Below are 27458 nucleotides of genomic sequence, written 5' to 3' on the forward strand. Positions count from 1 at the left end.
GATTAACATCCAAAAATTCATTAATTATAATTTATAAAAAAATAATTTTAATTTTATTAGAATAATATAATTTATATTTATTAATTTTAATTATTATACCTTTAAAAATCTATGTAAATATTAGGTAGGTATGAAACTACGTGTTTGAAAAATTATTCTAAATATTACACAATTATTATTAGGTACAAAAAAAAAATTATAAATTATAACAGAAAGAAAAATTATTATTTCGAAATAGGTTTGAATTTTAACTACAAACATCTATATTTTTATACATTTCTAATCTCATTTATCGTTAAGCAACAAGAACTATCAACACGACAAGTATAAGCGTTTTTCATTATTTATATATTATTTTATAATGTAAAATAACATCTCTAACCAATCATCCAGTGAAGACAGAAAAGTTCTGACATAACCCTTTTGGTCTATACAGACAGAGCTCACGTTTGATGAAAGTGTGTAGTAAATAGTAATGTGACTATCATTAATGAGGCAGATCGCCTAAAGAATATCCTTCGTACACTTCCCAATATACTTATTACACAAAAGCATATTTTTTCTATAAGAAGTGTAATTCATTCACGTAAAATGACCGTTAAAAAACGTTATCAACATTTGAATGCCAACGTTATATTCACGGTCAACAGTTATTTATGTTATGTAAAATATTTAAATATATACCCTGAAAAGTTAGAATAGTTTAGGACTTTTATGAAATATTGGCAATATCACTATATAATACTATATAATATGGGATGCTTTTAATCACTTAACGCCAAAATTGATAGCAAGTTAGTTATTAAAATTTGAATTTTTTACTTCAAACCGATGCAATGCTCTCTATTAGCTGAAAACTCATTTCATGCCTCCTGTTCGGATCGAAATTATTTGTTTTAACGTCATTTTTTATATTTCATGAAATTTTTCAAAAAAAATTACATTTCGATAAAATATTTTAAGTTACTGTAATATCTATGAACATTTTAGATTCGAGGTGATAAATGTATTGATTTTACAATGGTGATTATGGGTTTTCTTTTGTGACTGAGTACAAGATAAGTAATCGAAATAATGCTTTAGTTTTCAACATCAGTATCTTTTCCTATGGGAAAATGAATTTGGTTGGTGCATTCGGGAGGTTAAAATTCCCAATAGTTTTCAAGAGTCAAATTAAATTTTTATAAGCGTTTGAAGTTCAAATTGGATATTTTCTCGATTCCTCTTGGAGCGACTTTTTATTTTGTTGTAATTCAAAAACAAATAACCAAAGGCACTTGAAATTGAAGCGTTTATTTCATCGTTTTCTGATTATTCTCGAAATATTTTGACTCGCTTTGAGCTATTTATAGACATTTTTCATATTTTTATTTTTATATTTTTTGCATAAATTTCAATAAAATGTTATTCGTTGGGAGGTCAAACTGCTTGAAAATCAAATACAAGGTTCCTCACACATTGTTATAGTTTAAAAATATTAAAATACATAAGCAATATTATTAAAAAAAAATTTTTTTTGTTTATTAAATGTTTTATTCAATCTGTTACAAAAAGAACAATAAAAACAATTGAGAAAGTATTAGAAAGTAGTAGAAAAAAAATAACGAAATAAATATAATAGAGCGTAGAAGCCTCCCAGTGGAAGTACTACATTATTTTAAAATTTAAAATTACAAGGTTAACAAAATTTATAAATTATTTTGTAGGTAAAATTCTATATAATATTCAATATTTATAGGTAAGTTTGCTTATAATATTGAAATAAAATGCTTATAAGATTTGCTAATATTGAAATTATAAAGCCAGTTTTTTATTGTAATTATTTCATTCTATTGTCAAAAATCTAATAAAAACTTAATTACACTACTTATAGTAATTTTTAATTCAAATTTTAACACCTAATTACGGATATGATACAATTGCGCGTGGTTCTTATCGGTAGTTCGTTTTTATGTATGCAATTGCGCACGCTATATGTTAGATTATTAATCTAACCTACATTATTTTTATTTCTAAACGTTACTAAATATATAGCTACATAGTAAATATCCGTACGAATGATTATCTATTTTCCGATAATTATTTGGAGACTTACATTGAATTGAAATGTTTATTGTTCAAACTGAATTTGTCTGTAAAGAACACGAATAGTATGTAAAAAATAAAAGACTTTTTTCACATAAGAAATGTATTCAAGTTTTTGACCATAGTTGGAAGTAGGTATCGATGCTTTAAAATTTAATTTAAAAATATTAAACCTAATTTGAACACTTTTTCAAACTAATTACTTTTTATTTCAAGTTTCTACGTATGTATATTGATAATTGTTTAGTTAATATTTGTCTTTATAGTTATAACTATTACCACGTCAGCTTTGAAAAGTGGCGTCGGCTAAATTTATTTGGATTATACACTCGAGTGTACAAAGGTTTTGGTTGTATATTTAATGTATTATGTAATGAGAAATCATTGCTCAATAGTATATTATAGAGTGTCCTGCAGTGGTCAGTCGTTCGAACTGCATACATTAGCAAATAAGTGAAAAGAGTGTGTAATCTCTAAATCACCGTGATCATGATATCGATGGTATCTCACATGGACAACTATTCTACTAATTTTATCTCACACTTATTACACAATCACTATTATATTATTATAATAATATCGTAGTTTAAAGTATTAACAAACCATAGTTTTGAGGCACAATAATAATGTAATGTAAATATACTAATAGATAATGTATTGTTACATCCAATTGCCATAGACGCCGCGGATAGTTGTTTAATAAAAAATAATAATAATAATGTAATAACACAGATGTAGCAAAATTGCCTATCCATATCGCCGTGTCATCATAATTTATTGTATTAGTTAAGTGGAGGAAAAAAACCTAAAGCATCGTGGTCGTATAAAATATCCAAAAAATTTACTCAGAATGATAACATCTGCTAAGAAGAGAAAAAGAGAAAAAGAGTAAATGAGTGTCAGAAGTTTACGCTATAAAATTTAATTAAATTCTTAATGCATCGATTGCAAATAAACGATATATATCTAATGTATATATTTAAATACCTAAAGGTAACTCTCAAAATATTTGAAATTTTATCGTTAATTTTGTACAAGGTTTTTTTTATTCTCTAGGCTATATTCTTATAAAATATATATTGCAATGTTTTAGCTAGTGTTTTAACTTATAAGTTATAACTATTAACTATTTAACATCTATCATCAAACTTGTGAAAACACTACAGTGTATTAAAACAATATAAATAAGAAATAAAAACTATACCGTTTGGTGTGGAATTTGGTCCAATTTGAGCATGTAAAATGTTGAGGCCGGGTACAATAATGGCAGGCAAGGTACTCGATCTCAATAGCGGAGGTGGTTGTTGTCCACGTGGTCCCTCTTTATCTCTGAGGGAAAAAACACATTATATATATACAAGGTAATCCATTAAAACATACTACATTCATTTTTTTCTAACTTTTTTGTGATTTTGAATACAGATAAAGGTTTTATTATCGTTTGGAAATACTTAATTCACTACATTTTTGTAAACATTATTTTTACATTTTTTTTTTCGTAATTTCTCATTATAGATATAATAACTTTTAAGTTTTTATTTTCGACTATTAATTTTTCTAGAAAACGTCAATCATTTGAACCATTGATTTTTTTTATTAAAACATATTTTAAGATAAAAAAAATAACTATTCATTGAATAATTGGTATATTTAATACATATAAATAAATTTGCGATTAGAAACTATATCAAAAAATAAATAAGTCTATTACGAAATCATAAAAGTTGGCTATTAAAATTGTTAGGATATTTGCATGAAAATTTATAAAATTCTATTAGACAATGTATTTAATAACTATAAAGTATATCCTATACAATTCAAGCAAACACTTGATTTTTTTAAATTTTTATTATGTAAACAATACGACTGTAATGATGTTTATATAATATGGCTGTATGCAATAAAGGCATAATAAAACAATTTATTTAATTTATTTTTAATTTTGTCAATTAAAGTATAATAAAACATAATTATGGGATATTTTATAATAATTGGCATAATTTTATTACTTTGTATCATTATATTGAATTAAATCAATATTATTTATGCTAAAACTATTCTGCTTACATTGTATCATTTATACATTAGTATAACAACACATGTGTAGAAAAATCAATACCATTCAATTTGTAAAATTTAGCAATTTTTTTTAAAATTTTTTTTTAGACAAATATTCTTGATTTAATATCATTATTCAACCATCGATCGTGCTCGGTCCATTATTATATTGTGGATTAACAATAAAATATTTTGTTGTATTCTTAATACTTTTCTAAATAATCGATAAAAACAAACTAAAAATTAAGGGGAAAACGGGAAATTTTACGCACACTCATTTTTCGACAAAATCGATTTTGGTTTTTGATGTAACTTTAAAACGAATGACCATAGATACATGAAATTTTCACCGAATGTTTATATAATTATATTCTATCCACCATGCAATTTTCAAAAAATTTCGACTTAAGTTGAACTATTCGTAGGCATTTGAAATTTTCGATCATTATTAGTTTTTTAAATTAATATCGACAAAAATGTATTTGTTAGGCAGAAAAGCTTGAAAATTTAATACAAGGCTCTTAACATATTGTTACAATAGCAGTTGAAAAATAAAAATAAATTCATAGTCACAATTTTTGTTTATAAGCATTCAAAGTTTGAATTTTGCTAGAAATTCATAAAAAATTATTTTTAAATCTAAGATTTCAAAATTTAATACAAGATTCCTTACAAGTTTGTCAATCTTTATCACAAATAAAAAGTCCACCGGAAATTCAAATTAAATTTTTATGAGCATTTGAAATTTAAATTTTTACAACATTGGATTTTCACTGGATATTACATTTGGCGATTTTCTTATTTTGGTGTAACTCTAAAAGTTTAAAACAAATGACCGCAGATACTTGACATTTTTATTGAATGTTTATATAGGCATTTTCTATATTTGATAAAATTTTCAAAATATTTAGATTTATTTTGAGCTGTTTACTGACATTTTAATTTTTCAACTTTTTTAGTTTTTTTTTCTATAAATATCGATAAAAATTTATTTGTTCGGTAGAAAAGCTTGAAAATTTAATACAAAGCCTCTAACACATTTTAACTATAGAAGTTGAAAAATAAAATAAATTCATAGTCATAATTTTTTTTACAAGCATTCAAAGTTTGAATTTTGACAATAGGTATATGAAAAAACCACAAAAATTCGCAAATTATTTCAAACTAGAAATTCATGAAAAATTTTCTTTTTAAATCTAAGATTTGAAAATTTTTAATAATCTATAATATATCCTAGACAGATAAATCGTCTTGGCTCAGAATCGTTTTTCGTATACAATGATATAATATCATTGGATTCAAATTTAATTCCATCCATTACAGTAACCCACTTGTAACCTACTGTACAGCAGAGCTACATCCACGACTTACACGCCTTTTTTTATTTTCCTTTATTATGTTGATGGAATGTTTAGATACGTTTATGAAATAAATCCAAATCATACTGCTGCAATAAAAACCTTTTAATTAGGTAGGTACCTACACTTGGTGCATGAAAATTATTCCCAGATCACTACGTTATATATGTAAACTATGATTCCTTTCGTTTTCCTAATACAAAGTTATCAATACGCTTATATAATAGCAGTTAGAAAATATTAAAATATTAAAAATACATAGATATTGTTTATAAGCACTTTAAGTTCAAATTATGACAAAATAAGTAAAAAATTACGAAATTGTACTCATTGTTTTAAGTTAAAAATTCATAAAAATTTATCTTTTTAGATCTAAGATTTGAAAATTCAATACAAAATTCTTCATAAATTTGTCTACTTTTAATTTTTATCAAATTAAGAATGTCTCCCGGAAAATTCAAATTAAATTTGTACAATCGGTAGCCGATTAAAACGAAGGTCCCGCATTTTAATGCCATATTGTTTGCCTAATATCATATACGTAAGTCTTATGTAGATACTTGAGCTGTTTATTAGTCAAAAATAAATGTCGCGATTGAATAAGTGGATTCATATTAATTTATGAAATATTTTGTTGCTTAATAATTTAATAGCAAACACTAAATATAATATACAAAATTCCTATGGAAATATTTTTCAGACGATAGATAATATTGACTTGTATCTATTATACTACACTAGTACACTGTACACTACTACATGAAATAATAGTCTTATTCTAACGCATATTGTTGAAAATTTTATATTTTATTGATATTTGATATATTATCCAAATTGGTTATATGGCTTTTATTATTCATAAAGTTTAGTACAATGGAAAAGTTTCGACTTGTGACTTAACTGAATCGTTATTGTCACGTATTGTTTTTTTGATCACAAAAACTTTAACATGTCATTTTCAAAGAAGCCAACACAATAAAAACGAAAATAATAAAAAAAAAAATTCTATATTATACGATATGCGAACATAAAAAGTTCAAATTCCAAAAATTAACGCAGACAACGATCTTTAATACTTGCACTGTATAACATATTTTTAAGCTGACCGAGTGATTTCTCAATGACTAACAAATACATCTCATTGAATTTCACGCCAAAGTAGATATTTGTATCGTGTGCACTTAGAAGTGTTTTTGAGTTTTGTCACGTATCGCTGTTATTGATGCCATCACAGAGTAAAGAGACGAAACTTCTGACGAACAACAGTAAGTAATATAAATAGAAAGCGTTCTCTCCTTATAAACATCGCTGGTATAATTTATTTTTCAATTTTAAAACTATCAAACCAACTTACTGTACTATGTTAAATACTAATGTGCTTTATATACCTATTTGGAATTAGCAGTTAAGGTCTAAAATATTCAAAAATATTATGTATAAAAATAATAATTTAATTTTTTAACATAATATAAATGTAAATATTATAATATTATGGGAACAACTAATTTATCAATTTACTTTATACCTATGACACAATTAGTTTTCTAATTTGAAAAAAAGTTCAAACACAAGTAAACATAAATTATATTTCTAAATAAATTGTTATATAGGTACTAAAGACATACATGTTTTTAGAATAATTGGTATTTTTTTTTTTTAATAAACTTTTCTTAGACAAAATACCTTTCATAGAACGCCAAGAATTTCCAAGGAAATTCTAAGTTTTAATGAAACAAATAAAAAAATATTATTAATCTTCGGCTATTCATTTTATAACAGTTTAAATTGGATTTAGTACGTCAGAAACCGCACCAATTTATACTAGCGTGAGTAAAAAACGTATTTGTAATAGACGGATCACAGAAGAAAAACAATATTGCAAGCAACCATTTCTAAAACATATAAATATATATAACGCTACCAATTTCATAGATTTATTTTTTTTAATATAAAATAAAGCTTGTAACAAAAAATAAAAAAAATATTAATAAAAAAATCACGTCGTTACAACTCACTCAGCCTTCAGCTATTCTTGCCAAAAAATAACAACTAGTGTATGTCTGATCGTAAATTTAATTAGCAATATGGCAGTTCACGAAATATTACAGCGTTTGTCTCTATTATTCGGTATCTGATGAATAATTTAATGTGAACAGTTCGTATGAAAACATATTATAATAATTTCGTTTGATTAGTGAGAACCATCCAAAATGTTGATTTCTGTGAGTCTGTGGCCGTCTAGAACAGCGTTTCCCAACCTGGGGGGCGCGACCCCCCTTGGAGGGCGTATACACATCGCTGGGGAGGCGCAAGCAGTCATCACAAAGTAAAATTTTTATTTATCAAATTTTATTATATTTAAAATGAAGAGAAAAAATGAAAAATTAATAAAGACTGGTGCACCTGCAATGCTAGGGTCAAGATCGGGTTTTGTAAGCCTAGCAAAAAATAAAAACCCGTCAATAAAAATGTAAAATGTAAAATAAACAAAAAAATTATAATTTTTTCAATTTATATTTGGGGGGGGGGGCGCGAAATTTTTGAAAATCTACAAAGGGGGCGTAGAATAAATAAGGTTGGGAACCACTGGTCTAGAGCATCATAACAAATACCTATTTAACTATAAATGCACATAACTCATGATAAGGCTAAATTTAATGTAGCTTAAATATTCTAAAAATAAAAAAAGCTGGTAAGTGGATGTCGCTCTGTTGTACATTAGGTGGTGGGGTGGACCTATGACTAGGTTAGGTTAGATTTGAATGCAATGATAAGTATCATTGTATACGAAAAACGATTCTGAACGGAGATGATTTGTCAGTCTAGGATATACTATATTTAAATATTGTCATATATTCTATTTTGAAACAAATATACTATTTTTCAATTAGGGCGCATTTTGAATAAGGCATGGTTAATCAATTTTTCTAAAAACATTGCATGTAGTTATCATAATTCATAATACCTTATATTATCATAGATATACATACCGAGTGATTCTTTTATCATTGAATTCTCATTATTTCAAAAATTATTAATGTTTTTGAAAATATTATTTTACATAGTTTCAAGTTGTTAAAAAACTAACGTTTTTATTAAAAAATTATATTATTTTTACATTTTTTTTATCCTTATAATTTTTTAAGTTTTTTACTTTTTTGAATGACAACATAGAGTTTTAATTATGTGTAACATAAGAAATAATAATGGATTAAATAATAAATAATGATAATTCAAAATCTGTACAAATACTGAATTTATAACATGGGAATATGTTATTATTTTCTTAACAAAAAACTTTTTGATTTAAATCGTATATTGACATATTGTCAAATACAATCAAAACAATAAATATAATTGGGAACCCCAATTATACAGAGAAAATATAAGATAAATGACTCACAAAAAAATACTTGGTTAAACAATAAATGTATTTTATTATTTTTGTAATATTCCTTAATATTTTTTTAGATTCTTGGGAATACAGTTCAGTGATTATTATTTCAACTTTATAATCGTGAATAAAATAATTTAAGGAGATGGTCCTTAACCGACTTCGCATAGGACACACCAGAATCACCCATGGTTTCCTTATGGCAAAAGAGGATCCCCCTATTTGTCAAACCTGTGGTACTGCATTAACAGTAAAACATATAATAGCCGACTGTCTAATCTACAACCAAGAACGCACCGAACATAAAATATCATTCAACCTCGACTCCACACTCGGACCTATTCATGATAAAAACCTAGATATAATTAATTTTTTAAGAAAAACAAAATTGTTCAATCTTATATAAAAAAAAAAATGTTTTATCCAAATTAATAACTTTCCATTGTATCAATATATATTATATTATATAATTACTGTATAAATAAGTGTAACTAATGGCCTTTATTGTCGATGTAAATATGCTCAATAAAAAAAATAAAATAAATAATTCAGTTTTGATTCTGTGAAAAAATATTAAAACATCCAATTTAAACTTCCAACTATAAACATATCGTATAATACTTGTTTACAGTATTTATAAAAAAAAATTGTAACAAAATTAAAATGCATTTCAAAAAATAATGGTCAAGTTTATTGACTATATTACTAGTGACTACACGAATTTAGCTCAGCATTTATATAATTGGAATATATAAGGCAAGTAATGCCACTAAGTAATGCCTACTTTAACAGCCAGATAATTATACTCGTTCATTTTTACTGCTTAAATTAGACACTGATTTTTCTTATTCTAGTAATTAATTACTTGTATCATATTATATAATATTAATAAGACTTTTTTATTTTTTATTTAGTTTTAGTTTTTAACTATTAATACTATATAAATATACGAACTACAAAACAATGTTGAATTCAAATAATTATTATTTTTGTATTTTCAACATACCTTTATCATATTTTTTATTTACTTCTATTATCTATTATATAGAAATTAATACGACTATATTTGTTTTTTACATGTCAGCTAACATGACTATTTGTGTAATTTTATTTATAGAACAAGTGAACATAGCATACATGGCAATATACACATTTTTACATATAGTGTAAAATAGAACGTAGAACGGAAGCCGTTGATTTCTTTAAGGGCCTGACAACGACCATGTTCTGGAAATAAATCCCAAGTTACCTATGTCGATACCAATATAAAGTATGAAACAGGAACGCGCGCAAGCATGATTGTGGCTCTCTCTCTCTCTCTCTCTCTCTCTCTCTCTCTCTCTCTCTCTCTCTCTCTCTCTCTCTCTCTCTCTCTCTCTGTCTATCTCTCTCTCTATCTATATATCTATCTATCTATCTATCTATCTATCTATCTATCTATCTATCTATCTATCTATCTATCTATCTATCTATCTATCTATCTATCTATCTATCTATCTATCTATCTATCTATCTATCTATCTATCTATCTATCTATCTATCTATCTATCTATCTATCTATCTCTATCTATTTATCTCTCAGCCACTGGTATAATTAAATTGTACCACGTAATCTTTTACGTCACACTCTTATTTAAAAATTAAAAGTGCATCATTCATTTTTAGAAAAAACCTGAACTTTTTTATTCAAAAATTAAATAATGTCCGTACTATTCTGTTATTTGATAGTTGATACTGCCATTACTATTCCGATGAACAATAAAATAAATAAAAATATTATTTATGTATGTAAAAATATAATATATTAAGACGTTTCTACGGCGATTTTTTTTTTTTTTATTGATCAAAATACATCGACAACTAGGCCATTAGTATAAGAAATTTTTTTAGGTTACATTTTTAGTATTTTAAGTATTTAAATTGTCTATATTAAATTAAATTCTACAATTCTGTTTTTTTTTTTTAAGAATAAAATTAAGTTTTTTACGTCCTGTGGGTTTGGTCCAAGTGCTCGACAGATTTGATCGGAGATGTGAAATTGATTTCGAAACTGGTTTGACATTCAGTGATTATGTGGTTGACGGTTAAAAGTACGCTGCATGACTCACATAGTGGAGGATTGTCTACGTCGAGTTTAAACACATTTTATGATAATGAATATTTAATACATATTTTAAATGCAATTTAAAAATATGTTTCCCGAAGGATTCAAATGACGTTCTATTTAAGTTTTAAGGTCCATTTTTTATGCTGAACTTTTCATAATTCCTTTATTAGGTAAATACAGTCATATTCCATAACTTTCATTTCGTTCATACATATATGAAATTTAATGTTTACATTTGTGAGAATAACTAAATATATAATGTTTAAAAAAAAAATTAAAAATAAATGTGTATTAGTAGTTTTCAATTTATTTATCACGTCATATTACTTTATGAACAATAATTATCTTACTTATGATATAGATATAAATCATATAGGTATATGTATTGATTTTTATTTTTATTTACCTAACTGCTTTAAAAATATTTTAACTCAACGACGAAAGATTAAATTAAATTAGCTTAATATTTATTGTTTTTTTACAAAACAATTACTATGCAAATTTTTAAGTACAACAAATCATCTATCTTATAATTATAGAATAGAATTACTTAAACACATCACCAAAACATCTTTACGTAATACTTTTATAGAACTATATAAAATTATTAATAGTTAATAATAAATTACAATACTTTATACATGTTATTAAATTAAATTATCAACGTTAAGTAATTATTTGGAGTGATGTATACTATCCAAAGTCAAAATTAAGTTTATTCCTTACTATATATTTTTTAAATTATAAATTAATAATAGCATTACAATAATCATTTATTATGATTTATAATATTACCCTAATTTTAGACCACACAGCAATTATTTTTATTGTTTTTTATATTATAAGTCAAAAAATTAATGTTATTTTATCACTCAAATATATGAAGTAAATTAACAATTTAAATAAATTTGACTTACTTCAAAGCTTATAAATTCTTAGTTACAAGAATATAAATAATTAATCCTCTCATTTGTAACTATTGAATTTATGTATTTAAAATGTGTTGTAGTAAATGCTGACGAATAATTCAACACTTAATAACACAATGAAAGAAAAAGTTTTATAAACACAAGTATATTTCATTCGATTTCAGAATCGTGTATTTTTATTATTATTATTATTATTATTATTATTTATCATACATATATATATATTTTTTTTTTTTGGCTAGGAAATAATAGGTACAATTGTTGAAGCACAAATTATCCATTTAAGTAAGTTTAGTGCTAAAAAAACTGACCTTGACAAAATATAGCTTTATTCCCTACGCTAATATTTTATTTAAGTTTTGTACAAATACTTTTATAAACAGTATAAATAAATTAAATAGTAGAAATTACGCAAGTATGTAAGAAATTAATGTAAATTAAATATGTAATGCCGGCTAATAACCACGCAGTTGATGCCTCAAACAATTAATAAAAAATAAAAATAAATTAAACTTTAGAATTCAAACACATATAATATACACATTTCTATACAATATTAAAAATTATTATTTTATAAGATTTATGTTTAAAATATATTATCTCTTATCATGATTAGTAATTCAAGTAAATAACATTAGCGTTTAAAAGCCAACGTGTCATATAAATTACTGAATATTGTATAATCATAAATATTACATTTTATTATAATTTTAATATAAAAGTTAATTGTTTTTATATAGATATATTAAAGACTATCTTTGTTTTATCACTCAAGAAAAATAATAAAAATTATTTATTTATTTATTATTATATATATATATATAAATAAATCACTCAAGAAAAATAATAATAATAAGTACTTATTACTTATCATCCGTTTACTTTGATATTTACAATAATATGTATTTAATGTCCATAAAAGTTTAATCGGTTGAAATGTGCATATTATAAATAAAAAGTTCACAAATATTAATAAAAATGATTAATATAAAAAAAATGAAAAAATAATTGTATCGTTTAATCATCATATTTGTTAACTTATACCTATCTAGCTAACCGATAATGCCAATAAAAAAAAACCAATAATATCTTAGTATTTAACTATATGAAACCATTTGTTTTCATATTAGATATATAATATTTCTTATAAGCATGTATGTATCATTATAAAATAAATAAAGTTTAAGTTCATTTTTCTTCATAATCACACTATTTTTTTGATTTTTTAACGGGCTAAATCACTTAAAATATTTTGGAGTACCTACCTACAAAAAATACCAATATGCAGCTACACAATTACGATTAATAAATTGTTCAATACCTACCAAAATTAGGGTCATAAAGCAGTCATAACTCCCTACAATAGTATGATTAAAAATAGTTCACTTCCAAGATAATATCTTTCAAGCATAGCTGGCCAAAAATATTGCTTTGATCAAATTCTTTATTGGTATTATAAAATATATGTGTTGATTCAACTATTTGAATATGTTTTATTACAATAATTTTCCTTTTGAGATCAAAAAAGGTTTTCATTTTCATTACATTAATATTTCTAACCCTTGCAAAATAAAAACGAATTTAGGGAGCAGTGTTTTAATAACATGGTAAATATTATTGAATCGTTTCATTTATTATTCGACACTTTATTTATAAGAACGTATTATGTACCTACCTATGTCCTATATGTATACTTTTATTAAGTAGATGATTATGATTGCATGTTAAAATTAAATTACACATTGTGAAGCAAGAAGAATTAAAAATCTCACTAAAATGTCTATTAGGATAAACTAGTTTAGTATATAACGCTAACAGGATTATAAGCCCAAGACGTTACATGAGATTTTAAAATGTTAAGAGAAAAATTAGGATTTTAGAAAATTGTGTCATTCAAATATTTATAATCGGTTAAATAATGGGAGTGTATAACATTGCGCAGTTTATTACATAACGAAAAAACGTGGTAAACATGATAATAAAAGATATAATATATTATTATTATCTTAAAAACCTATTTATCGTATTTTCAATTGTGTAAACTTTTTATTTTTAAAGAAATACACAACAATTAAATGTTATTAAATTTCAAATAGCAATATGCTATAACTTAATGTATGCATATTATGAATAAATGATATCGTGTGCTCAACTATTGTGTAATGTAAAAAAAATTAGTAAATATTCATTTTTTAGATATTTTTTATAAAAGTTAAAAATTTATATTATTCAACACTTATAATATATTATAAAAAATAATTAATCACCGTTTCCACTTATAAACCTGAAAAGTTTCTTATATAGTGCACTCACCGTTGCATAAACCAATACAACTATACTTCAAAATAAGTTTTAGAACAACTACACAGATAAAAATATATATTTATGTAATTACTTTATCCATGAAACAATTATTTCTAAATTTATTCTAATAATTTTGAATATTTTAACCACTTTCCAAAAATGTGTATAATGTGCAACACTCTCAAGTTACAAGGGTTGTAAAATCATTATATATAAATAATACACAAGTAAAACTTTACTAAACAAAGATTTAACATTTAAGTTGAAGATTTTAATTTTTAAGTTTTTGTCACTTATCCTACTTATGACCAACTAAATAATAATTTAATCTGTTGACTTATTCTGAAACAAGTAAGAAATATAGTTTGTTATACTGTTTCAATATATCTAATTTTGACATATCGACATTTGCTCTAATATTGACCTTTTATAAAATTATCATCGATTTAAAATATTTACAAACTATTTTGAAAAACTTGTGTGATTATAATATTATAAAAAACGTCACAATAATACTCTGAATATTTCAGAATTTTTTCAATTTATTTATACAATTTATCGATTTATATTTATGCATATATATATTTTTTTTTTATTATTTGTATCGAACTAATTTTACATTTTAAATCACATAAGTTAAATTAATATTAATTAAATATTTATTTTAATGGTGCCATATTAGACTTTTCACAAAACGTTTTACTTATAAGTTTTAAAACTTAACCTAAACACAATTGAGCATTTGAATTTATTATGATATTCTATTATACTTAAATATTATGATATATTATTTAAGAAAAACCTTTTTTCAATTTGTTGACTTTGACTTCTTTTTTTGAACACCCGCTTAATTCGGAGTAATAGAAACGCAGCCTTGTCAATACTTAAAGACTGACGCCGTTTGTTATCTGATTTTTGGTTATCATCTTGATCCATCTAGAAAATCAATTAATTTCGATAAATAACAAAATTTAAATAAAAAAGAATGATTATTATTTAAAATCAACTAAAAATCCTCCATTTCTATGTGATTTTATCATGGGTACCTGAAACTCTCGATTGTACCTACATTAAAACTTTAAATCCTTTTACCTTATTTAATACTAAGTACGCACATTGGTTACATTATTTAATGTATTATTATTATTTAATATCCGTAGATTTAGATAGCCTAGGCTAGGAATGTCTTTTTTTAAATTTAAAAAAAAAAAAATTATTATTATTTACAATGCATATAATATATTAGTTTACTTAATTTGTTTGACATTCAATTGTATATATTTCAATAAAATATAAGAAAATTGTAATGAAAAAAAAAAATTATATGAAAAAATAAACATAACATGCTATAATTTGTATTCTATAACTACGCTTCTTTTAAAATCTACATTTACAATTATTTTTTAAAAAATATTTTTATTTTTTTGTACAGTGTCCCGTAAAGATTTACTCATTATCCGTAGAGGAGAATTTGCCGTCCGGATAAAAACCAGTATTTCACCGTTTTATTTATTAATTAAAAAATTTATTAAAAATCATGAGATTAATGAAAATAAAATATTGAAAGGTCAACATTTTCAGCAAAATAAACTCTATAAAATAAGTATTCTTATTTTTTTTTTATTAAAAATAAAAAAATAATTGTTTAACTATATTAGCAAAAAATAAAATAAAATACATGTAGCCCTTGTCTATGCGAGTCTGATAAAAAAAACAGATTTATGATATATTTATTACCTCAGGAGATATCGCAATGGTTAAATCCTCGCGGAACACGCTGTATATATATTTATATATTAATTTATATACAAGGTGTAACAGATAGAACTGACTTTTGGAATAACTTTTGTTCAAATCAATATTTTTTATTTATTTATTTTTTTTTTTTTTGTTCCTTAATTGACCCTAGCACTACATGTATAATACATTTTTTATGTTCATTTTTTAATACTGAAAAAAATTTAAATTTAATTAAAAAATTGTTAGATAAATTCAAAATAGCCTATTTTTGAATCTGATTATAAGAAACATTTTGATGGTAAAAAAATTTATCTACGTCAAATAGTTTATTTTTTAGAAATTTTTTTAATTCAAAATTTTTTTGGTTAAATTAATTTAGAACGTAGGTACTACATTTTTTAAAAATACGATTTTTAAGAATTTGCTGACATGAGTATATTTCTTAAATTATTTACTTATCATATAATACTAACAATTTTTTATATAAGTACGTTGAATTAGCATAATCTTTATTTTTTTTGGTCAGGACTTTCCGTTACACCCTGTATGGCTGTATATATTATTATTTAATACTAACAAATATATAAAGTGTAGAATACTTAACCCTATCTAAGTTACCAATAATACCATTGTATCATATTATAATATTACTAATAACATAGATAGGTAAAAATGGTAAAATACATAATTCATTAACCATTTACTTTGATATACTAATATCTACTGATTAGTGATTAGTAACTTAAAACATTTTTTTTTTTATATAGAAACTCGGTTTTAGGTATGGTGTTCAATGGAATGAGATTATAAAATGGTTGTTGAGTTTTTAGATATGTGCAGGTACGGTTAAATATTGTTCGTTTTATTAACGTTCAATGAAAAAAAATTATTATCGCCTTTAATTAATAATTAAAACTTATGAGGTTTAATTCAAGTGATTAATTCATGATATATACTTTAATAAACATATTGATATAAATGTAATGTTTACATAATTTACATAATATTTTGATAAAAAAATGTTTTCACAGTTATTTCTAACTCAAGTTAACAGAGGCTCACTGTTTCACTCTGTATACGTGCATAATATGATACATATAATAATATGTAATAATTAATACTATAAATTATGATCTAATATTCATGATCCTGATACCACATTCTACACTTACTATACTACCAATCATTTGTAAAGATTTTAAGTTACTTTTTTTAATTTTTAACCTGTATTATAATTTAGAAGACATTTTTATCTAACTCCAATTTTTATTTCTGAACTTTAAACAAAAGTGATTAATAAATAAGTTGATTGTTGTTCTTAAGTGTAATTAAAATTAAAATTAAATTTTGTATATATTTTTAACCACAAGTTTAAAATGTTTATAATTTATAAGTTATTATATTATAAATACTCAATTTATTATTTTTTTTTTAGATATTATGTTGTTTTTTTTTATTAGAATAAGCCTCGGCAGCGAAGGCCACTGGCTGATATTATGTTGTTATGTAGTACACAAATAATAATATATTATCCCTACTTAATTAATGCGTGATGGAGGCTTATATTGAAAAGGAGTTATAAGAATATGAAACAATAATTATCAATATTATATAATATCATGGTCTCTACCATTATTACGCTAATCAATGTAATGATTTATTAAAAGGTACTTAGAACACTTCCACGATAAGACAATAGCAATATTTATTTAAAACTAGCGTTATTATTCAAAGTATCTTGTTACAATTTGTAATAATTAATGAATAATAATGATCCTATGAAGTTAATCGTCCATATACCTGAGTTCTAAATTCTGACGAAAATTTAAAATAAATTTGTCATGAAACTGAATATGTAAAAATAATCATATAATTTCAGTTGTTAGTCTTAAAATATATTTTAACAGTTATCTAATGTCTAGTCATTACTATTATTGTATTCGGAATACCAATTATGCTTCTTTTACTTTATAATGATGTCTTAACTTATAATATATTTTTCACTGCTTAAAATTACTTTAAATTTAATTTAAATTTGTTTTTATTTTTTGCTGTGTATGAAATTTACAATACTACTTTTTCTGTACTTATAAGCTCGTAAAATGCATAAGTACATTAAATGTGATGATACATAATATAGAATAGTTAGTAGTTAAAATAAGAACCTTAATTTAATTCAAATTAACTGACATTTATTTTCAGATTTGAAACCGATAAATATTGGGCGTGTTTTAATTCAATTCTCTAATATATTCAGTTAATTTGTTATAATTATGACAACGACTATAAAAGTTTCTTTTAACATCGATTTTTTCATTATATTAAATTTATAATTTACCGTAGAAACATAATATTATGTTAGTATAGTTTTTCGTTTTATTATTTGAAGTTGTTTTTAAAGTAATTTGTGTATTTATATAACGACATTGTCCTTTATATTTTTAAAATATCAAAGTCCTGACCCAACTGAGTATATTATATATATATAACTATAATGCTACTAGTGAATTAAATCGGTTTAACACGGATACCGTATATACTGATTGAAATCATAAAAAGATAATACAATATAACTGCAAGAACGGCGGCAGAGAATTGAAGTTTTATTTGAAAACTAAGGATATTTTATTTTGGCTTGACACGCCCACTCATCCCACCACTTTTAACGACCACATATCGTTGTGCTTTCCAAAAATCGTTCGACACGCACATCATATTGTTAATATTTTGTTTTAACAGACGCCGTCTCTGGATTTCGTCGCCCCCGGGTACACGATTTTATATATTATATAAAGCCTCTGCTCTAAATAAACAGTCAGTAGTTTTTGTGTAAGCATAGACGTGGTACCAATGATGACGCCTCAAACATATAATAGAAACGGAATACGACAAAAATAAAAATATTATCGTGGCGAACGGTCAGTAGAAAATCGGTTAATACTATATAGGATTCCTTAATTTCCGCTATTCGATTAATACGAAGTAGACACTATAGTCACACATGCCTCATATGTAACGGTCGGTCTTACGAAAATCGATTTTTAAGTAATTTTTTCATAACTAATAATAATTAAAAACATTATAATACCATTTCACTGGGATTCGTATTGCCTAAGTCCCCGTCGCAAAAAATAAGAATAACTATTGCTCTAACATTTGTATATTATAAAACGATAATGATTGATTTTACGTAAGTATTCAATAATTTTCTATTCTTTTTAGTTTTTACTTATTAGTTATCACTTTTAGTCTTAACTCTCTCCCGTACTTATAAATTATAATAACAAATTAGTAAAATATATTTGAGTATTATTTAGCTTCAATGTATTTTCTTAATATAAATAAGATTAACATATTATGTGCACGAAATGGAGATAATATACTGATTTTTTGTAGGGCGTAGTGTGTATAAATACACGATAAAGCTCAACGTGAAAGACGAAAATAAAATAATATTCCACACAAAAAGTGGGACCAACATGGCATGGGATTTCGTTATCTATATGTCAAATTAAAACTGTATGTATTAGATAATATCTGTAGACGGAAAATGAAACCACCTGGGCTTTTCAGCAACATGTCATTGTATTTCTCTACTGAATAAAAATAATCCTAAATTATAATTTGGAAGATATATAATGAAAAGTTACACATTTTTTTTTTTAAGTGTTTCTGACATACAAGGTCATCGAACTTATTGATATAATAAAAAAAATTTTAACATCATGAAGTTGCTAAGCGTAAATTAATTACAAAAAGTTACACACAAAATAAATATTAAAAACAAATGATTTACAACCAGAAATATTTAATAATTATTTAAAGGTAGATATATGTGATTTATTTATTGATAACTCTCTATCTTCGCCACAAGCCTAGCTTACAGAAGATAGATAATTCAAATGTACAATTAATGTAAAACTGTATATTATTTTGAATTAATAAAAAAAAAAAAAAATTATTACTACAAAAAATAAAAACGTGTTGATAATTGATATTTATATATTTATAATTTCATTTAATCATTTTATGAAATTTTATAAATGTTAGAAATTTATGTTCATATTCAACAATTGGAATGGGGAATTTAAAATAAGATGTATAAAAGTTATACATATTGAGATCTAAGACTAATTTTGTTGAAAAGTACCAATATAAATGTGTGGTTTTAATATTAATCAAATTATAATATGAAAGTAAAGTAACAATGTAAACTAGACATGGTCAACATTTCTAAAAAATATCTCTGAAAAATATTACTGATACATTGCAAACAAGAACTATCATTAGCTGATATACAGGGTGATTTTTTATCATGAACCACTCATTATTTCAAAAAGTATCAATGTTTTTGAAAATATTTTTTTACAAAGTTTCGTGTTGTTAAAAAACCAACGTTTTTATTCAAAAATTATATTATTTTTACATTTTTTATCCTTATAATTTTTTAAGTTTTTTACTTTTTTAAATGACAACCTAGAGTTTTAATTTCATATTCCAAAGCAGAATATTTTTCTAAGTATTTTGATGCGTAAAAATCGAATTTTGGACGAGTAGTTTATGAGTTATAAATATTTGAAGTTTAGAGAAGTGGAGTAGTGGAAAAACATTTTGCGGGGTAACCCCGTACCACTCCACTCTTCCAATCAAAACTTTAAATACTTATAATTCATAAACTACTCGTCCAAAATTCGATTTTTACGTATCAAAATACTTAGAAAAAAATTCTTCTTTGTGATATGAAATTAAAACTCTAGGTTGTCATTCAAAAAAGTAAAAAAACTTAAAAAATTATAAAGATAAAAAATATTAAAAAACATAATTTTTTAATAAAAACGTTGTTTTTTAACAACCTGAAATTTTGTAAAAAAATATTTTCAAAAACATTGATACTTTTTGAAATAATGAGTGGTTCATGATAAAAAAAATCACCCTGTATACTGGTTTATAATATATTATACATATATAGCGGGCGATCGTTACTTATTATTATAATATACAAATAAAATACAGACTTGATTAAACCATATACCTACTATACAATGTTCGGATGTTTTGAACATGATTAATGCGACAATAGAAAACCAATTACCAATCGTACAGTGAATAACAATAATATTAAAAATCACTGTAAACTATATTCCTTACATACCTAAACATTCTTTTAATCTGAGCCACAGGACCCAATAACTGTAAGATGTATCGTTTTCAAATACTTTTAATTAGATGAAAAACAGTCAGACAACACTATTATATATTATTCTGACGAATAACTCATAATCCGTTAAATAATATTTATTTTAAACTATTAATTTCTTCATAGTTTACTTACTTTTCACTATGGATCTTATATTATGATAAAGCAATATTAATACGAGGTCAGTAAAAACTAATCATGGACGGACGACAAGATTAAACAACGATTACTAGAGCGAAAAAAACACTTTACACATTTTGTATTCTGCATCAAACCACCAAGAAATGTTATCATTTTAATAAACAATCGGTTTTTACGAACGGAAAAACGAAAACGCGTATGTTTTACAGACGTAATGTAGATACTTCACATCGGTGTAAGCGTCGCGCGTTTATCGATAAGTACGGCGAAGAGTCGATTTTCTACTGGATTTTCCAGGGTTGCAGGCCTCAAGCTTTTCAGAGCACGTCGCACGCGCTGCCAGTCACGTGGGACAGCGGCGCATTCTATTGGATCACATTCGCGCGTCCAAGGGTAAAGTGTTCGAAATTATTCTCGAGCTTTTTCCCGGTGTAACAGGCGATTTTTACCCCCCTGTAAATTTTACCGAGGGGGTAAAAATCGCCTGAGGTAAAAATCGCCTACCGTAACAGGCGATTTTTACCCCCCTGTAAATTTTACCGAGGGGGGTAAAAATCGCCTGAGGTAAAAATCACCTACCGTAACAGGCGATTTTTACCCACCTACAAATTTTACTGAGGAGGTAAAAATCGCCTGCGGTAAAAATCGCCTAACATAACCGGCGATTTTTACCCACCTATGAATTTTACCGAGGGGGGTAAAAATCGCCTGAGGTAAAAATCACCTACCGTAACAGGCGATTTTTACCCACCTACAAATTTTACTGAGGAGGTAAAAATCGCCTGCGGTAAAAATCGCCTAACATAACCGGCGATTTTTACCCACCTATGAATTTTACCGTAGGAAGGTAAAAATCACCTGAGGTAGAAATCGCCTGTTATACTTAACTTAAGTTAAGTAAGTAATTTTTACACCCTAGCCACCCCTAGGGCCTAGATAGTTATAGCTCCTTTTCTTACTTGAAACAGTTACTTTATTATTTTTAAGACTTCAATTTAAGGTAACTGGTAGGTACTTATAAATCGTTTCATCAAACTTAAATTGCAATATCGAAAATATGCCATCTTAGTAGCCTTTATATAGTAAAATAGGTACCTATAAATTAAATTTATATTATTTTTTTACATATGAATAATTCTTTTGAAAAATGTTTACCATACGAGTATAATCATAAAGTATTTTACCTTTATTACCTTATTAGTTATTAACAGGGTTCGGGACAAAATTTGTCCCAATAGAAAATTGGATATCCAATATCCATCATAGATTTAGTGAAACATTGTAGATTATTATACAAATGCGTTTTATAGTGCGGGAAATTCAACTGTACAATTTTACTTTGTTTATTTTTGATTTATTTGCTATATTGACGCATATTTAACTATTTTTAACAATTTATGAATACCTAATAGAATTGTTTAAAATATATTAATTAAACTGTTGAACAATTAATTCCAAAAATTTGTTTTAAGCATAGTTATACTATTTGTTAATTATCTGACGCAAAAATATTACACATTAATGTGATCTAAAAATACTCAAAAAAAGCAATTTGAATTAAACGATAAAAATAATGTAGTTATCCGAGCTGGATATAATCTTAATAGGAGAGCTTTCCTGTTTGAAAACATTAGAAAACATCGAATACTTCAATACAATCACAAAGGTAAAAATTGTATTAATAACAACAAATTTGTAGTTAATATTTACGCACATATAGTAATATTATATTATAACAAATTATGTAAAACAAGAATTTTAAAATTAAATAACTATACATAAAATTATTAATTATTGGAAAATACATCATAATAATATAATAGATATGAATTGAAAATAATAAAATAACGAATATCTCTTACATTTTTTTTAAGTTTGATTTTTAAACATCTAATTAATAAGCTTACTTTAGCATATTTGTTCACTTAATAAATTAATTACAAATTTTTTTATACAACACTTAAAACCACATCAAAGTGTACGTTACCTATATTTCTTATATATATACATCTTTCTGTATGATAAATATTTTTTTTTAAACTAAAGTTTTTGTTAAAAAGTTGCCAAGTGTTCGTTGCTGTTGTATAAACGTAAATTGATGTTTTTAATAATTGAGTTGCAGCAAAAATCTCTACATCAGTACCCCAAACACCTACGAAAATAAAATTTACATGATCCATAATGTTATATTATATATTTAAAAAATGTATATCCATAAAACATAAGTTCTCGATAATTCTGTTGTATTTTTGGTTGTATATAATACATTAGTAAAATAAATCTTACCATCATTATATATTTTATTTTTTTCTAGATAAATATCAATTTCATCCTCCTTGCCAACGTATTTATGGATATTTGTATTAGTCTTGACCACCTAGAGTAATTTAGAAACAAAATTGCTTAAAAAAATATTATTTACATAGATTTTTTCTATTAAATTTGTACATTACATACCTCAGCAATATGTTTACGTATTTCTTTATGGTTTTCCTCTGTGCCTGTTATCCAATATGATAATGCCCTGTATAAACAATTACCATCTCCTAAAATGTTTTTTGTTTCTGCGGGTTCACTTAAAAATTTTCCTCTTCCTTTGAATTTCAAGACTTCAGTTAGGTTTAATTTTAATTGTTCGCATTTTAAAATCTGCCATGGTTTTGCAATTGGATTAAAAACTCGACTTTTATTCATTCCTGAAAGGCTCACCGTGTCATTATTTAAAACCATTTGACTATTTTCTTGTTTTTCAGTATCATCTTTATCTTCATTAACTTCTGTATTCATATTTTCCTCTAATATCTGTCCTTCTAAATTATTTTTTAAATCAACTTCTTTCATATTATCAGATTCTTTAAAATGTTTTAGGTTACTAAGATGTTGTGTTTTGGCTAATGTTTTATTTTTGGATTTTAATGTAACTGTATTTCCGTTGTTAATTGACACAATTGTATAAGGTCCTTCCCATGGTACATATTTCCAACCACCCTTTCTGTCATCTCTCTTTAAATTTCTTACCAAAACTTTGTCATTTTTTTTAAATATTTGACCTATGTTATGCCGCTTTGAATATGACAGTCGTTGACGTTTTTGGGCCTCTCCGATATTTTTATGTGCGTGATTTTCCATAACGTTCCTCATGTTTATCATTTGATTTAACGTCTTATCAAAATCGTCTTTATTGAATGGATCTTCTGTCTTACATTTATCTTCTTCTTTTCCTTTTTCTATACTATCATCTAAATCAATTGGTAGTATAGCTTCACGTTGGTATAGCATTTTAAATGGGGAATAGCCTGTTGAGGAATGCTGAGCAGTTCGGTGAGCAAATAAAACTCCTTGTAAAATAGAAGGCCATTTATTTACATTGTCTTGTAAAACTTTGAGCAAGCAATTTTTAATTGTTCGGTTTTGTCGTTCGACTAGACCATTTGCCTGTGGATGGTATGCAGATGTAACCCTTTGTTTAGTTCCTGTAAGCCGAGATAGCTCGATGTTAAGTGAATTCAAAAATTCCCGTCCTTGATCGTTGATTTGAATCCTGGGACACCCGTGTCGACAAATAACATCGTCATACAAAAATCTTGCTACCGAAACCGCAGTTTTATCATATAACGGCCTAGCTTCGGACCATTTTGAAAAATAGTCGATAGCCACTATAACATATTTATAACCGTCCACCTCAGGAAGTGTCATTAGATCGACTCCAATTTGTCGGAACACCTATAATAATATTAAATTATAAATTTATATTTCTCAATATAATTAATTTTTAAATTGTTGTTTTGGATTAATAATGTATTATTGTTATTTTTTGAAACACTATGCAATAAAAAATAGTTTTATTTTAGTGTCGAACTTATAAAAATTTCAATTTACCTATTTATTGAAAATAATATTTTCCATTTTTTAATGGATACTTAGGTATAATAATAATTAATCATTAAAATATATAAAGTTACAAGTTCAACAAATTATTTACTATAATATATTTAAAAATTATTTTTCTTCCAGACTATCATATTATTGGGTCACATAAATATTGAGTTCTCATGTGAAAACCACAGAATATAAAAACATAAAACAACCAACCAAAAATATTATTATACAATAATATAATACCTAACTATCACGGTCCGAGATTAAACATTTTTTTACATATTATTTAGTGGTGACCATATGTTTTCATTTTCCAACAAGGCTTTAAATTTCATAGTTTAAATTTTGAGTGAAATGATGAATGTATTGATTATTTTAATGATACCTATGTTTTTTTCTGTTATCATATTTTGGGGCAGTAAAATTTTTTTGATTTTCTACTTCAACATAATTTATGGTAAAAAATTAAACAAAATAATGATATTTAGGAATAGTTAAAAAAATTCCTATGAAATTTGTTTTAACAAAAAAAATTGTGTTTGTGTTTTAGTATAACTAAAAAAAAAAAAATTATATTAATAATACCCATAAATATATGACATTTTCTTCAAATATTCATATTAGCTGTTTATATCTACCATGAAATTTTCTAAATATTTTGACTCTTTTTGAGCTAGTATTGTACATAATCAAATGTTTTTATTATTTTATTTTTAATTTAATTATTATGATAAAACAAAATTCCACTTGGTTATAAAACATGAAAATTTAATACAAGGTTTCTAATTAGATTTAATTTACGTAAAAAAGTTGAACGTAAATCCATAATATTTTTTATGATCATCCGAAACTAGAATTTTAAAAATATTCGCCAAAATCGTGAAAATTTGTAATTTATTTTGAAGTTGAAAATTTATAAAATGTACAATCAATTTGTATAACCTAGGATTGAAGAATTAAAACAAGGTTTCTTATAAAAAAAAAAAATACTGCAACCAATAAATCTAAAAAAATTGTTTACACAATTTTTGTGTAAACAAAGTAAATATAATATGATCGGTGGCGGAGAAATGCATTATTGCTCTCTTGTACTCCAATGAACCTCTGCACCAATAACTACATCGAGGAATATTTTAAAAATATTATTTTGTCTACATTCAGGTCTGACAATATAACTTATAAATTTTTATATGTATCATATAATCTTAACTTGTTATCACATTACCTGTTTTGGAACTTCGATGGATTGCATTTCTGGAACAACTTTCAAAGTAGCTGGATTTACTTTCTGACAAGCAGCACATTCTTGAATGAAAGTACGAACGTCTTCTGCCATATGAAGCCAATAGAATCTAAATATTTATGTAATATAACAAAAAATTACATTAAAAATAACAGATTATGTATTAAAATATGTAGATACATACTGTATAAATATGCATTAAAACTTAACACTAACATATTTTCTTTAATATTTCGTAAAATATCAATTAAATTATGCGAAAGCAAAAATTGCTTATGTTGAGTCGTATGTAAAAATTAATTAATTTAATATTTCAATAAAATGTTAACCTTTTTTTTATCAAGCGTTGTGTTGTGTCTCGTCCTCTGTGAGATGATAATGCAGATGATTCTTCACTTTCGTTGGATCCGCAATGAATCATTTTAATTATTTTAATTTTTTCGGTATTATCGAATACAACACGTGCTTTAGTTTTCTTATAAATTAATATTCCATCTTCAATAGCATAAGGTTTGCACTGTTTCCGAAAATTTGATTTATCATTCCGTTTCTGTATGTACGGTGGATAATTATTATTTATTAAAAATTGCATCACATCTCTTAATTCGGCACGCTTATACTTTCGTTCCGTGTCAATATCATTATTCTTTGCAGCATCAATGTTATCGTCAAATTCTAATAAAAATACATTAAAATGTTATAATATACGGTATTATATAATTAAACTACTTTAAAATTTAGCAGGTCACGTGGGATAATTAATAACATCTAAAAAAAAGTAGAGTGTATATTATAAATATTTGGTAAAAATATCAGGTGTATATAACAATTAATATTTTCTGAATTAAAACAAGAAAACTAAATTTATTTTATCGAAAACCGATGTTGAATAAAACAAGGCTGGGCAAGTTAACGATTTTTTTTAACTCGTTAAGTTATTTTAAAATAATAAAGTTAAGTTAAATTAAAAGTTAATCATATTTTTTTCGTTAACTCGTTAAGTTAAAAGTTAACTTTGAAAAA

At 24.9% G+C, this 27458-nt stretch overlaps 1 protein-coding gene across 1 annotated transcript in view; it reads right to left on the bottom strand.

Annotated features, from left to right (window-relative positions):
• The window catches only part of wake (ankyrin repeat and fibronectin type III domain containing protein wide awake), a 180537-nt gene extending 158968 nt beyond the window's left edge, over window positions 1–21569 (bottom strand). Inside the window, exons 1-3 of the mRNA XM_089221303.1 lie at window positions 21308–21569; window positions 15038–15171; window positions 3290–3414 (exon numbers count right to left, since the gene is read on the bottom strand). Of these exons, the coding sequence (XP_089077429.1) occupies window positions 3290–3414; window positions 15038–15171 (259 nt within the window). The 5' untranslated portion in view covers window positions 21308–21569. The remainder of the gene's footprint in view (window positions 1–3289; window positions 3415–15037; window positions 15172–21307) is intronic.
• Window positions 21570–27458: the final 5889 nt, after the last annotated feature.

This window comes from Diuraphis noxia, unplaced genomic scaffold (genome assembly GCF_037042655.1).
Source record: "Diuraphis noxia isolate RWA-SAM2 unplaced genomic scaffold, SU_Dnox_SAM2 contig0002, whole genome shotgun sequence".
NCBI lineage: Eukaryota > Metazoa > Arthropoda > Insecta > Hemiptera > Aphididae > Diuraphis > Diuraphis noxia.